General features: G+C 39.2%; 1 protein-coding gene across 2 annotated transcripts in view; it reads left to right on the top strand.

Moving 5' to 3' along the window:
- LOC138261691 (cathelicidin-1-like) overlaps window positions 1-15,259 on the top strand; it is a 91,963-nt gene that overhangs the window by 53,433 nt on the left and 23,271 nt on the right. Inside the window, exon 4 of one of the 2 annotated variants that reach the window (XM_069210950.1) lies at window positions 1,735-1,892. The exons of the other annotated variant lie outside the window; for it this stretch is intronic. Within the exon in view, the coding sequence (XP_069067051.1) occupies window positions 1,735-1,872 (138 nt within the window). The 3' untranslated portion in view covers window positions 1,873-1,892. The remainder of the gene's footprint in view (window positions 1-1,734; window positions 1,893-15,259) is intronic. 2 annotated transcript variants of the gene reach the window in all.

Raw genomic sequence — 15,259 nt, 5'->3', positions numbered from 1 at the left:
AAATCATGGTTTAGGGGAGTGAGCATAATCATTTTAGCATTGCTTGGCAGGGGTAGAGTGCACCAAGTCCTAAGGCCAACAAAAATGAATTCAGCAAAATTGAAGGCAGGCAGGCAGAAACGTTTGGGGGAAGACCACCCGAAGGCTGACAGGTCTAACAGCATCCTAATCATTTAAATTTAATTTGTTAAACCAAATTCGTCCATAAACGCCATAATTCGGCTTCTGTGGCCATCCCACAGACACTGAATGCAGGTTTTTGAGATTTAAGATTGTCTTAATTTTCTAGCAGTGATTAGTTCATAAAAAAACATAAGTGCAGGGAGCCAAAGATTGTCATCAGTGATGGTGATTGCTGTGATTTCTGATTATATAGGATGATTAGTTCTAATTCCACCTCATGCCAGTTTCTTTCACCACACACTTCCTGTCTTATTGTCTCCATTTTGAGGGTTCTTATTTAACTGTGTTGTCTCCCCTTGTCACTGATTCCTAATCTTAGGGCCTGATTACAGGTTTGTCGGTCAGCAAACCCCACCGCCAGACCTGTGGTGAGGAGACCTCTGCAGAGCTGGCGGTCTCCCCACCTGCCCTAATAAGAGATTTCCACTGGGCTAGCCCAGTGGAAAACTTGTGGCAGCTTTGGACCCTGCTCCACATGGAGCCAAGTACAATACCACCGCACAAGGGACCCCCATAGCGCCCTCAGAATGCCCACTGTCTACAGTGCGCATTCTGACCATGCTTTGGAGGGACCCCCTGTGACCCCCAGCACTTGTTCTCAGACAGTCTTTTCATGGTAGTCAGATAGCCATGAAAAGGCTGGTGGAGAACAAGGTTGTAAACAGCATGGTGGTGCTGACTTCATCACTGCTGTGGCTAATTACAACCACGACCACCGTCAGCCCTTCAGGATCAGAGATCCAAGTGGTGACAACTGTCATTTGGTGGCTCCAACCGCCAATCTTGTAATGTGATGGTCGGACCTCCACAGCCACAGCAGTCCGACCTCCACCGCGAGTCTGGTGGTCTTCGGACCGCCAGACTCGTAATCTGACCCTTTGTCCGGCAAGTATTTTTCCACCGCCAGAATACCTGACAGCAGCGATACTGGTTACTTTGATAATGGGGAAAATATGTCCAATTACGAACTGGAACCTTAGGGTGTTTTAAGAAAAGGGAAATTACCAGAGAATCAGTAATTACAAGTCCAATTCCCCCTGTAATTCCCCTAAGACTTTCATCTTTAAATTTCAGCTTCTTTCACATCCTGAAATCTTCAGGTGACAATAAACATACCTGCAGTTATCCTGTGGCTCTCGTAATTCTGCTGGGGCTGGTAACTGTTGTTAGCTGACCGAAAGGAGTCAAGCAGTCACTTGTAATGAGGGTCTCAGTGTGGAAAAATGGTGATTCGAATAGACAGACACACATACAGGATGGAGCGCCACACAGATGAAATTCTACCTATCACAATTTCTTCTATAGTGACCTTGCTCGCTTAGCATGTTGCCATTAGGCTGAATGAAAATAGTAAAGCTTCTTTTAGCCAAACATAAAATCAAGAGCGAGGCCAGACATTCCCTGTATCCCACATTATGCACCAGCTTTACATCATTGCATTTCAATACCCCATGTTGTCTCAAAAATAGGAAATAAACAGTAGCTGCTGATGGATCAGCTGTACAAAAAATTAAAACCTATATTTAGAATTTACGCGTTGTTTCTCTGTAGACTCCAGTAAGAAGACCAAGGCAAACAAGAAAATGTGTCCGGCAGAATAACAAACGTGTGTGCAAAGAAAATACCAATCCCTCCAGACCTGGTTTGTTCTCTCCTCTAAGTCGTCCTGACAACACTCAGATGATCTGATGTTCTCACTGTCAGAGCAGGTGAGTTTAACCCCACAAAAGCAGGAGCTCATCCACTTGAATGTATATGTTCAATGTTGATATACCAAAATAAAAACTCGGAGTAACAAATTTGAAAAAAAGATACTATGTAAAAAATTGACACATAATGGTTAAAACAAGATAGGGAAATGTTATCCAGCAAACTGAATAAGTGCCAGATTTGAACCATGTCAGGTGGCCTGCCTCATTTATAGATGACTGCCTTGCAAGTGGTCATTCATAATGATAGCAATGTATATCACTCTGAGATACAGAGTCAGCAGTATGCAGCTAAGCAGTACAGATTAATAATTTGTTTCTTTATAAAAAGAAAATCCTGATATGAGAGTCTTCTCCTAAAGCTGGTAGCAATACATTGTTTTTACCTTTCGTTACCACCAGGTTTTGGAGGTAAGATACAGTAAATAAATTGACTACATGTACGCCCATTTAAATAGACAGAGTTGGCTCTGCCATGGCCAAAGTTAAGGTCTGCCCTCAATTAAATTTGGCGGGCGGAAAACTATATCAGTGGAATTCTGTCACCATTATGATGAATTGCTAACAAAATATAGTGGCAAGCAAAATATCGATGACATAAATATTGTGTCAAAAATATTGTTTACCACAATATTATGATCCTATACTGATAAAGGTAAGCACACAAATATTTGACAAAAGATATTGTTGACACTAATATAGTCCAAGAGTCGACAAAAATAATGATTTTTTGAATATATATAGTTTAAAGTAGTAAATGTTAAATATTGTTAAATGTAATAACATGTAAATTAAATCTATTCCACTGAGATTTAATACATTATATAAATATACTGATGTAAACACACACAACCACCTACATATACAGTATATATACATATATATATAATTATATTATTTTCTCATATTGTAAATTAATCACTATGAAAATTATATTACATTATATTTTTTTGATATTTTTTCTTTCATTTATAAAAACATAATATAATGTAAAACACATGTTTATTGCCTGTTACACTATATGTGTGTGTGTATATAAACATATGTATGTGTGTGTATATATATATATATATATATATGTATATATACATAACACATATAAAAAATATAAATATTAGAAATATGTATGTATATATAAACATATGTATGTGTGTGTATATATATATATATATATATATATATATGTATATATACATAACACATATAAAAAATATAAATATTAGAAATATATACATATATGTATATATATATATGTATATTATATTATATTAAAAATATATAATATAGTTAAAGTATAAAATATTAAACATTGAAAAAAAAAAGACATTTACAAAAACTACTACAAACATTAAAACATTGAAGAAGTGAAACATGTAATATATAAAATATAAAACTATGAATGCTATAAAATCTATTTAACTAATATTATGAAAACTGTTGGAATCTTGGAAATCTAAGTATACCATTCCCACTCCAGTTTATGTAAGAGTAGGGAAATTGTTGGACTTTGGAGGAGTTAGATTTACTATTCCTACTCCAGTCAATGCAACAGTATAGAAAGCATTGGACTTTGGAGGATTGACATTTTCTATTCCAACTCCAGCCTATACTACAGTAGGGAAGTGTTGGACTTTGGGGACGGGGGGGGGGCGTTAAAGTTACTATTCCCACTCCAAACAGCGCAGCCGTAGGGAAGGGTCAATTTACCATTCCCACACCAGTCTGTGCAACAGTATGGAAAATGTTGAATTTTGGAGATGTGAAGTTTACTATTCTCACTGTGGTTAGCACAACAATAGAGAAAGTGCTGAACTGCAACAGTTAATGTACTATTCCTACTGTAGTCTAAGCAAGAGTAGAGAAAATATTTCACTTAAAAACACATTACATATATGAGTAACTCCATGAGTGTAGAAAAAATGTTAAACCCTTAATAAAAACTTAATTACCATAATATATGTATATATATATATATATATATATATGTATTACCCTTACAAACCAAGCAGATCACATTTAAAATATAAGTAAAAAAATAACTATTCCATAACTTAAATATTTAAACTAAATTCAGAAATTAATTAACAATTATAATTAATTGCTATTTGTATTACTTATTAACTTCCCACCCGAGCATCCTGCCACTAACATATAACTAAATTAAATCAGTATTCCATATTTTACATATATAAAATGAATTAAATAATTAACAATGAAAACATAAATTGTTAAATAATATTACTTAATTAACAACTTCCACCCCTACACCCCTACAAACCTAGCAGCCTGAAACTAGAATATAAGTAAAATAAATACGTATTCCATGATTCAAATAATTATTTATACTTAACTAACTTCCCACTCTTTATCCTTACAAATCTAACAGCCTGCAAATAGCATAAATGAAAATAATTCAGTATTACATAAATTACATAATAAATATCGATCATATAACCAAACAACCCAATATAACACTCTAAATGACTATTAAAAATTAATAAAACATTCTAAATCCCTTAAAACGTCAAGCTATGTTTTAAAAACAATTGATATCATTTATATGAACAAAAATAACATAACATAAATATTGCAACTAAACGCATTCAAATAAATTAAAAATGATATTTTTAACCAGAAAATTAGTTAAAAATGAAATAAAAACATCAATGTTATTCATATTGATATTACTTACCTTAAAAAACGATATTCCTGTCAACAATATCTGTGCATCATGATATTTCTGTGTCCTGATATTTACTTTCTGATATTTCTGTTTACCAATACTTTTAAATCAATATTTTGTTGAAACGCCCACTGCAACTGAGTACCCTGTCCACCAATTTATAAATCAGGCTCTATGGGACACATGTACAAAAGTTTGAAACAGTGAGTTCCTAATTGCGATTTCCTGTGATTTGGAATTAGGAAATCGCTATTTCAAATATATGAAACTCTTTTGAGTATCATTTGCGATTCCCAGTGTGTTGCAAATAGACCAACCTCATGAATATTAATGAGGTAGGCCTCGCTCTGTGGCCAGTTGGGAATCACAGGGATGGTGGCCTGTGGGGTCAGCAGACCACCATGTCTGTGGTTGCTTTTTGATAAAGAAATCTTTTTTTTATTGCAGCCTTACTTCAATAAAGCTTTTTGTTCCAAAAATAAAATGTAGCCCATTTTAAAGAGGATGTGTTTAAAAAGAAATGTCCATGAGACAACTGCCTGCTATAAAGATAGTTTTCCAAACATTCAGAAAGGTGAAAGGGTTACTTGGGGACCCCTTCCCATTTCCAAACTGATTACCACCAGTTTCAAATTGGTGGTAAAATGCAATGTTTTGCGACGGGATTTAAATCACAAACCATTCACACATACCACTACGATTCGCAATTAGGAAAGGACACCCTCAACATGATGTTTCATAATACCAAATAGCATACCCAAATTTCCGTTTGGTAACAGGTTACCCAATTGCTATATGAGTTCAGTGCATGTCAAAAAGCCTTTTTGCGTTCACAAGTGGGCCTGATTCTGCAAATCGGCCCATTTGCAACCTGCAAAATGGTTTAGACGCCTCTCTAAGTGATTAAACTGTTGCTAAAATCAAGCAACTCGATTATTCAAAGCATCTCACAAATGATTTACAATTTCTTTTACATAGCGCATACAGCACCAAGAAGACCCTGAAAGATGGGCACCCTTACCTGTCATTGAAAAGCAATGCAGGAAGTGCTATTGAACAAAGTAGCATTTTAGAGAAGACACAACAGAACAATTACTGGCTTTAGACCCTGGCGAAATTTTCATTATGCCACCACCTCATGTAATTGTCTATCTGTTTGGGTAAAAATTATATCTCAGAAGCACAGGAACAACGAGCAGAATACCAGGGGCAACTGTTGCATTCATATAAGATGTAGGGCGATGTGCCTACATTTTAGGGACTGTGATTTCCTAATTGCCATTCTTTGTGAATCTCAATTGGGAAATCAAAATTCAAATATATAAAACCCATTTGGTTTAATTTAGCGATTTCTAATTTGGTCGCAATCGACCTACCTTATGATTATTAGTGAGGTAGGTCATAATTTGTGAATCATTATTAATCGCGGGCAACACAAGTATAGTGGTCTTCTAGAGTCAGCGGACCACCAGGGCTGTGATTGCTTTTTAATAAAGCAATTTTTTTTTCTAAATGCATCCTGTTTTCCTTAAGGGATAACTGGATGTATTTAAAAGAAAGATGTAACTTTGAAGTTTCATTTTTTTAAAGTAGGCAGTGGTCCCTTGGACTACTGCCTGCTCTTTCAAATATTTTTTTTCAACATTCACAAAGGAGAAGGAGTCCTGTGGGGCCCAATCTCATTTGTGAATGATTCTCACCATCCTTGAGGTGTCTGTAAAAAATGAATATTTTGTGACCGGTATGAATGAATGAGTGTTTTCTAGAGTGTGTGTATACTGCGAGGAGGGTCTCCAGACTGACAGAGATCACAAAAAATTCATACATACCATTGCGATTCAGTAAACACGCCCCTTCCAAATAAATAATTGGTAATACAAAATATGGCACAGAATTGCAAATTGTGCTCTGTACATATGAAAAAGCTTTTATGCTGTCAGAAAAGGCTGATTCTGCAATTCTCCGGTTCAGCAAATTTTGTCCTATTTCATCAGCTCAGCCCCTAGTACCTCTAAGGGTGATCCCAGAATCAAACCCTGGATTCCAGAAAAGGTGCAGATGATCACATAGGGAATTAGCAGAGGTTATAAAAAGAAAGAATAAGACACAAATCAACTCTGCCAAGAAGTCTTATACAGTAAAGCGACCTAGGCTAAAGCTAAAAGAGTTTGGGATGAAAAGAGGTGGAACGATCTAAAGGATGCTTGTTACAATCATGACTCTGCTAACTTTTGGTCCTTGGTTGCAAAGGGAAGGGACAAGTTTGCCCCCAACTATCTAATTATATTTCTCCTTTAGATTGGTTTGATAATTTTTCTAATTTGTATTCTTAAGGCTATCTTGTTCCTTTTGTTCCTGCTTATCATGAGCTCCCTGTTATTGGTCCTCTAGCACCTATTTTGTTTGACCTCAGTGATTTTTCTAAATCTTTGGATGCAGTCACTACCCTCAGAGAAGCAGGCCCGGACGGTATACCCTCAGCCATATTTCTCCATGATAGAGCTGATAAGTCTAAGTATTTTAATATTCTTGCCAATGCTATTGCCTTTCTGAATTGTTGGAAGGGAGCTGAAGTTATCCCCACTTTCAAAAAGGGGGATAGATGCCTGCTGGGCAATTGTAGATAAATCAGTCTGAGTGATTGTGCTCAAAAGATTTTTGTTTGTCTTGTTTAGCGAAAAATCCAGGATTGGATTATCAATGAAGATATTCTTTCACTGTATCAAGTCGGCTTCCACATGATAACAAGCTCAATTGATAAGGTTTTTTGTTTTTTGCTCTTCTGTTGGTAAACAGTAGTTATGGGCAAAGGCAAAGTATGTTGCTTTTGTCAACCTCAAATTTGTTTTTGATATAGTCGGACGCATGAAGCTGTGGCAAGTCCTTACAGACATGGGCATGCCCCTGGAGCTCTTTGGATTAGTCATCTGTTTTCATGAGGCAACTTTGCTCAAGTCAGATGGGGCAGTCAAGGCAAACTTACAGATCAAATTGTTAGTAATAAAGGTGTTAAGGTGTTTGCCAGGGCTCTGTCATGGCCCCCTCTCTGTTCGCCCATTTCTTAATGATATAGAGACCAATTACGATTCTGGCTATCTCAAGACTGCCAGACTCGCGGTGGTGGTTGCACTGCTGCGGCTGTGGCAGTCCGACCGCCACATTACAAGACTGTCGGTAGGACCCGCCAAAGACCATCGTCTCCACCAGGATCCCAGATCCCGATGGGATGACAGCGGTCTTGGTTGTAGCCACGGCGGTGCTGAAGTCATCGGATTGCAACCTTGTTCTCCACCAGCCTTTTCACGGTGGGGACCCCACCATGAAAAGGATGGAGGAGAACAACTGCTGGGGGCCACAGGGGGTCCCTACACTGTTCATTCCAATGACATAGGCAGTGCAGGGGCCCCACTGCCCAGCACCATTGGAATGTGCACTGTCTGCTTAGGATGCTGGTCGCCCCCCGTGCAATGAGATTGGACTCAGCTCCATGTGGAGTCGAGTGCAGTGCCGCTGCACATTTTTCATTGGGCTGATTTGTGGATAGGGCAGGTGGGTAGACAGCCAGGTCCACGGTGGTCTCCTCACAATGGGTCTGGTTTGTCGACCTCCAAACTCGTTATCAGGCCCATATTGTCTTTTCTTTGTCGATTGCTTGCAGACGCTTCCACTTTGGCTGGGAATAAAGCACCTATTCTACTAATTGCGGTGCAGATAGTGAACATTGTGAAGGTGCTGGTGCACCCTGCAGGTGACAGCATTGCAGCCCACTCAATTTCAAGCCGAGGAGAATGCTGCCACCAGTTTCCCGCTAGGTTGATGGGCAGAAACCTCGGTTTCTGCGCGGCAGCCTAGCAGGAAACTTGTAATAGGTCCTGCTGGGTGGTCGCCACTATGGCAGCAGCCACCCTGTCAGGAGTTTGGCAGACGGGTGTTCCCATCCGCCATATACCTAATTAGGCCCTTTATTTCCACTCCTTGCTAATTATTCAATGACGTTCTTGTCTATAACACTTCAGTGTATCACATTCCATGGCCTTCCTCCTTTTTCTTGTGTTTCTTCCCATAAGGAATATTTCAGTCTCACCTTCATTTGATTGAAAAAATAGGTCCTTCTTCTGCAGACTTCAGACCTTGTACTTCAATGCATGAAGGCTTATTTTGTCTTCCTCTTTGTTTCTGTCCCACCAATCCTGTCCCACCCCTCTCTATTTATTAAAAAATGAGGTCATCCTCAAAGGCCACTTTACCTACCCCCACAATCCCTCTATGTTAATGGTGTAAAGCTTTTTAAACCATACTAAGATTGCTGCTCTATGTGCACACACATGTTGTAGCCCTCTTGAAATAGATTTTTTTGGGTTTAGGAAAAGATTTACAAGTTTCCCACTGAACATGCACATACATGTGTGGCAGCCATCTTTAAAGGTTTTTCTATCTGTTTAAGAAGAATTATTAAACAATGGTCACCAGACAGGCATACCTGGTGGCCATCTGAGTAGAAACACAAGCATTGGAAAGTCAACTGGTGTAGGCCACTTTAGATGTATTTCTCCAGCTAAGGTCTATGAACTCTGTTAAGGTCCTTTTGTGCATTTGTTAAGCTAGAAAACTTGGCATGTCTATAGAAGAGCTGATTTGATTAAGTAAATCAAGGGTAGCTCTGATGTTCCAGATTTACTTCTTGAATATATTATCATGCCTTCCCCATTAGATTTCTGCAATGATGTAAGATGAGTCTTTAAGATGTAATCACATGCATTAGCTGCAATGGGAAGAATGCCAGCTTATCACATTTACTACTGCTATACTTAGTCCTGAAGGACTTTTGTAGATAAATGGAAAGATAGATAGATAGATAGATAGATAGATAGATAGATAGATAGATAGATAGGTAGATAGATAGGTAGATAGATAGATAGATAGATAGATAGATAGATAGATAGATAGATAGATAGATAGATAGATAGATAGATAGATAGATGTGTGACTATATATATATATATCTTCACTAATAAAACAAACATAACAGAGATATTATAGTTAGGCTTACATTTTAAACATACAAAAACATAGAAATTCACCAGTTATAGTTAGAGTGATCTGAAGTAACTATAACTCGTGCCCTAAGGTAACTATAACTCGCACCCCTGCCATGCACAGTTTTTTTGTCAAAATTGTTACTGGAAATATTACATTGATATTATCAATGACGTCATCAAAGACGTCATGAGTGCTGTAGTTTGTGGGGTAATTCATTGACGATGTTTCTTTTCTCTTTTGCATTGATGTATGTATTCTGATGTATATTTAACTTGTATTGGACTGTGTTTGTGTGATCATCAATATGAAATCGAATAAAGCTTTCTATTGATATATATATATATATATATATATATACACACACACATCCACAACCTGTTCATAGAATAAAAAAACAGGCTCCGACACAACTCAGGATCCAATCTTAAACACCATCTCTGTTCTGGTACAACAGTTAATGCAACACGTTTCTGCTGAGAATCATCCTTTTTCACACATGTATAGCGTATTCACTTAACATCTATATATATGCAGTAAGCAGAACACGTGATAGGTGAACACAAAGAAAACACTGTCATTACGTTGATCTAATGTTCAAATATAAAAAACAATACCAAAGCACAGGTTCTGTACGTTTACCAATTTTTCATTGAATGGTGCATTGGTCCAGTGACAACTCTTAGATCGATCAATCAGCAAAGACCTCTAGTAAAATATCTGCGACCAGTGCCGGGTCTATGCCATTCACTGCCAACCCGTGCTGATTTAGGACACTCCTGCTCCCAATACTTCAATGGAACAAATACCTGGATAATCTCAAAACGTGTCTGCCAATTACTTATATTTCTCAACTGCATCCAAAATAATTGATTTTGAATTGATTTTGAATAAACAAGGATGGGAGAGTGTATGCAGAAATTATATAATGCCATTCAAAACGCTGCATCTTTTTCAATAGTACATTTTTCACTCACGTCACTGATAAGCATCGTCAGGACACCCAGCCCCTGCTGCACTCTATTACTCCTTTATTTCCAGTGCCATTACCATACTGAAATGTTTGCAGATGCAGCTCATGCCACGTCCACAGCAATCCAAAATACAATAAAATGGAAGTATTAGCTCTCCTAGAGGCATCCTGAATCATTGTTCACTTCCAAATGCCGAGACCTAATTGAAATGTTTATAACTGCGAAGTGTTCCAAGGCAATCCAAGCCTTCAAAAAAATCCACTCTCTCAGAGATAACTTATTACACTTGAGCATGAAACAGTGGTATTGCTCCTCCTACAGTGCTATGTCCCCCACAAGTCAAATGTTAGCTCTCTCCTTCATGCTTTCACCATCACCACTGGAAAATCTTCTGAAGGTGCTGGAAGTCCAAATGGTCCTGTCCTTGCAGCTAACATACTGTTGGCCTCTCTCGACAATGCATTTGATTAAGGCTGGACCAAACCCACAGCCTGGGGGCGCCTTTCAACGCACCACCAGCAGGAGGCCTGTATTAGCCAATTTGCAGCTCGGGGGGATCCTCGGTATGTATGTAGATACCATCCTCAAATATGTGTTGGCTACTGAGGTGCTCCTGAACGAGAGGGGTGTTGGATTCCGATGCCAACTTGTCAATACTACACTCATCAACAACCTGTCAATAAGATAAAAAACAGACTCTCACACGACTCAGGATCCAATCTTAAACACCATCTTTATTCTGGTGCCACAGTTAATGTAACGTGTTTCGGCTGAGAATCAACGTTTTTTCACACATGTATAGCGCATTCACTTAACATCTCCATATGCAGTAAGCAGAACACGTGATATGTCAACATAAATAGCACTGCCATTACTTTGATCTAATGTTCAAATATAAAAAAAATACCAAAGCACAGGTGCTGTCCATTTACCTATTTTTCATTGGAAGTTGCATTGGTCCAGTGACAACACTTAGATTGATCAATCAGCAAAGACCACCGGTAAAATACTGGTGGTCGCCAGTATGTAGCTTTACTTAGGACCTAGTTTCCATTGAAAAAGTGATTTTGACTTGCCTATGTCTATGGCACCATTTTACAAATCTTCATGAAGTTTTAAAAAAAAAAGTGCTCCCTAGGATCTTGTTGTGCCTGGAAAACGTTTTGGTGATCTTTCAAGTGTCGGTCGAGAAAAAGGGGGGCCAAAAATAGTCCATTTACCATTTTAGTTCTAATTGAGATTTTAGACATGACTACAGCCCGATCTGCTGGACGGAATTATACCAAATATGGCAGGAAGGTAGTTCTTGGTCCAGAACGAGTGTTTTATGTTATTTGGTGTAAATCCATTTAGTAGTTTTTGCAGATATTAAATGAAATCCAAATTTGTATATCTAGGGTTGTGACAAATTCAAAAATACTGCCAAACTTCTGCGGAGATCTGATAGACTGGCAACACTTCAACCAGGATGTGTTGGCAGCTATTATGGGACTTGGCTTCAAAAAAGAAAAGGGGCAGGGTACCATTAGCCTTGGTCCACGGGTCCCCAAGGGATTGCTACCCCCAGTGCCAATTCCTGCTACCTCTCGAGGTGCACACGCTCAGGAGGTAGCAGTTTGCTTTTTCTTGGCTAGAGCTGACAGCTCCTGCCAATCAAAAGCAAAGCGGGCTCTGCTCTCAGTAAGCGGGAGCACTCAAACACTTTCTTGCTTTCTGAAAGGGGCATTTTCATCTCTTTCCCTGCACACAAATATGTGTACAGGGAAAGAGATAAAAACCTTTCTCTGGCAAGCAGGGAGCTGATAATTTAAAGCAGCTCCCTGCTTGTGAGAGCAATGCCTACTCCCACAAGACACGGGGAACCGGCTAGGACCGCATGGCCTTGAGATTCCCCCGTGGTCCTGTCACTTTGTCTCTTTCTGTCTCTCTTTTCCATACCATATTTGGAATGGAAAAGAGAGAGAGGCATTGTTATTACAATGGTTTATCCATACAAAGACTTCAAAGCATCAAAGTAGCAAAATGTTTTGATGGAATGTTATGGTTATGTTTTGATGCACAACAGAACAGAGTAACCCTTGGCCTACTGGTAAAGTTCTTAGACTGCCACTCAGTAGGTTGAAGGTTCAAATCTTGGTATCTCATGGCAGTGTGTCTGATTATTTACTTGTGTTCTAAATACACCAGACCTTCCTATAGGGCGCAACAGATTTCACCCTCTTACGGCTTTAGAAGACATAGATTGACTCAATAAGAATCATACAGTTCCCCCAGATGAACTAGCCCAGACAGAACATAAATCAGGGTGGGTTTCAAACAAAGAACATACATCCCACACAATAGATCCTATAACAAACAGGTCCCAACCCCATCTAACTCAGAGCAGTGCCCCCAGAAACATATCCCAGCCACCAGGCGACATTCTATCTCCCTGTACTCCAAGGGACCAGTATGGCATTCCTAAACAGAAGCGGAGATTGCTTTACTGTTTTGGAATATTGCAGGTCTAACCAACAAGATAGGCAATGAGACCTGGGTGAACTTTATAGAAGAATATTCATGCATATGCCTCCAAGAGACTTGGCTACTAAGGGCCTGATTCTAACTTTGGAGGACGGTGTTAAACCGTCCCAAAAGTGGCGGATATACCACCTACCGTATTACGAGTTCCATAGGATATAATGGACTCGTAATACGGTAGGTGGTATATCCGCCACTTTTGGGACGGTTTAACACCGTCCTCCAAAGTTAGAATCAGGCCCTAAGTCTTCTCCACATTAACGGCTACAAAACATTTCACTCACCAGCTGCTGAGGCTAGGCACGGTAGACCAAAAGGGGGTCTATGTACATATATCTCTAACAAGTTACGTCTACAAAACCTAGAGTTGAAATTTACAAGCTTGTACTATCAAATGATAGAGGGTAACTTGGATCATAAGACTCGCCTAGTCATCATTAACTTTTATAATAATGTAGCCCCAGGAGAGTTTCCTAATATCCTAATGGAGATGGGAAATTATTTAAAAAAAATAAGTACTAATAACAATCGCGAGACCTTTATGATCTGGGGTGGAGACTTTAATGTCCATCCTTGTAAAGAAACCTCAGATAAGGTATGTGGCTGGGACCCTGAAGGTGTTGGCTTAAGTCTTCACTTTGTACATAACATCCAAGGAGATGCATTGAATTTACTGTCTCAAACCCATAATTTATCCTTTGTAAATGAAGTATACTCTGCTGAAACACAGTTTATACCAACATATGATGGAAGGGGTGCGAATACCGTGATTGATTATGTTTTAATGTCAACCCACTTTGCACACTACCTTATGAATTATACTCTGCATGACATCGCAATTAGCGACCATTATCCTCAGAGCCTGAACCTCCTAATAACCCCCCTTACAGCAGACAGAGATGACAGGGCCACTCTGATAGATGACATCAAATTAATGCCGTGTAATGGATATACCCTGAAATGGTCACAGACTGATCCCGAGTCTCTGCTGAAACAGTTACTATGCGACTGCAAGCATGCTTTTGCAGGCTGTTTAAGTGAGAATCCAGATCCAGGGCGATGTCTAAGTGCCTTTACATTGATTATGCAAACCATAAAGAAAGCCCTTATTATCAGAAGTGGTAAGTCGGGGAAAAAAGGGCCACTGGATGGTTTGATTATAACTGCTCACAAGCACATAGGAAATTGAAAAAGACTCTAAGAGCCCCAAAAAGATCTTTAACTGAGATACGTAAGTGCAGACAAGAATATAAAGCAGCAACGAAGGGAAGGAAATTGACATTAAAAAGAACTCTGTGGGAAACTCTACACACAGCTAGCCGAACGAAAGATAATATCCTCTTCTGGAAAACAATCAACTCTCCTATGTTTGGGGACAGAGACTCCCCCAGGATGGAAATAGCGATCTCCGAAGAAGACTGGATTGCACACTTTTCTAAAATATACTCGCGGGCTAGCGATGCGAACCCCACATTTTCTGTATACGATCAAGGTCTCCAGGAAGGTACACGCCTGTTCATAACCCCACAATTTAGCCTTGAAGAGGTAGAGGAAGCCAGAACTCTAAGTAAACCAGGGAACGCTCCGGGCCCTGATGGCGTTCCGATTGATATATACAAGGCCAATATCCAGCTATGGGGGCCTGTACTGACGCAGTCATTGAGGGCCATTTGTATACGAGGTCCCCTACCATCTTGGCGAGACTGCAATATAATTCCAATATATAAAAAAGGTGACCGCCTTAACCCAGCCTGTCACAGACCAATCTCCTTGCTGGACACAACAGCTAAACTAGCGGGAAGAATTATCTTGAACGGGTTGCAAATATGGGCAGAAGAAAAGAGTGCTTTATCTCCTGTCCAATATGGATTCCGGAAAGGAATTAGGACAGTGGAACAAAGCCTGAATCTAAGTATTATTATTGGAAAGTATACAAGGATTAGAGAAGGTAACCTGCATCTGGCTTTCATTGACCTATCATCAGCATTCGACTGTGTACTACATGACAAGCTATGGGATATCCTAAGCAGCATGGGGGTAGAACCAGCCATAATCCAGTTCATACGAGAAATGTACACAGGGTGCAGAGCAAGAGTGAGGTATGGCCTAAAGGGGGAATGTACTCGCCCTTTTGGCATATATAGAGGTGCGCG

Source organism: Pleurodeles waltl, chromosome 10, assembly GCF_031143425.1.
Source record: "Pleurodeles waltl isolate 20211129_DDA chromosome 10, aPleWal1.hap1.20221129, whole genome shotgun sequence".
Taxonomy (NCBI): domain Eukaryota; kingdom Metazoa; phylum Chordata; class Amphibia; order Caudata; family Salamandridae; genus Pleurodeles; species Pleurodeles waltl.
This window is presented reverse-complemented; position numbering and strand designations above follow the sequence as displayed.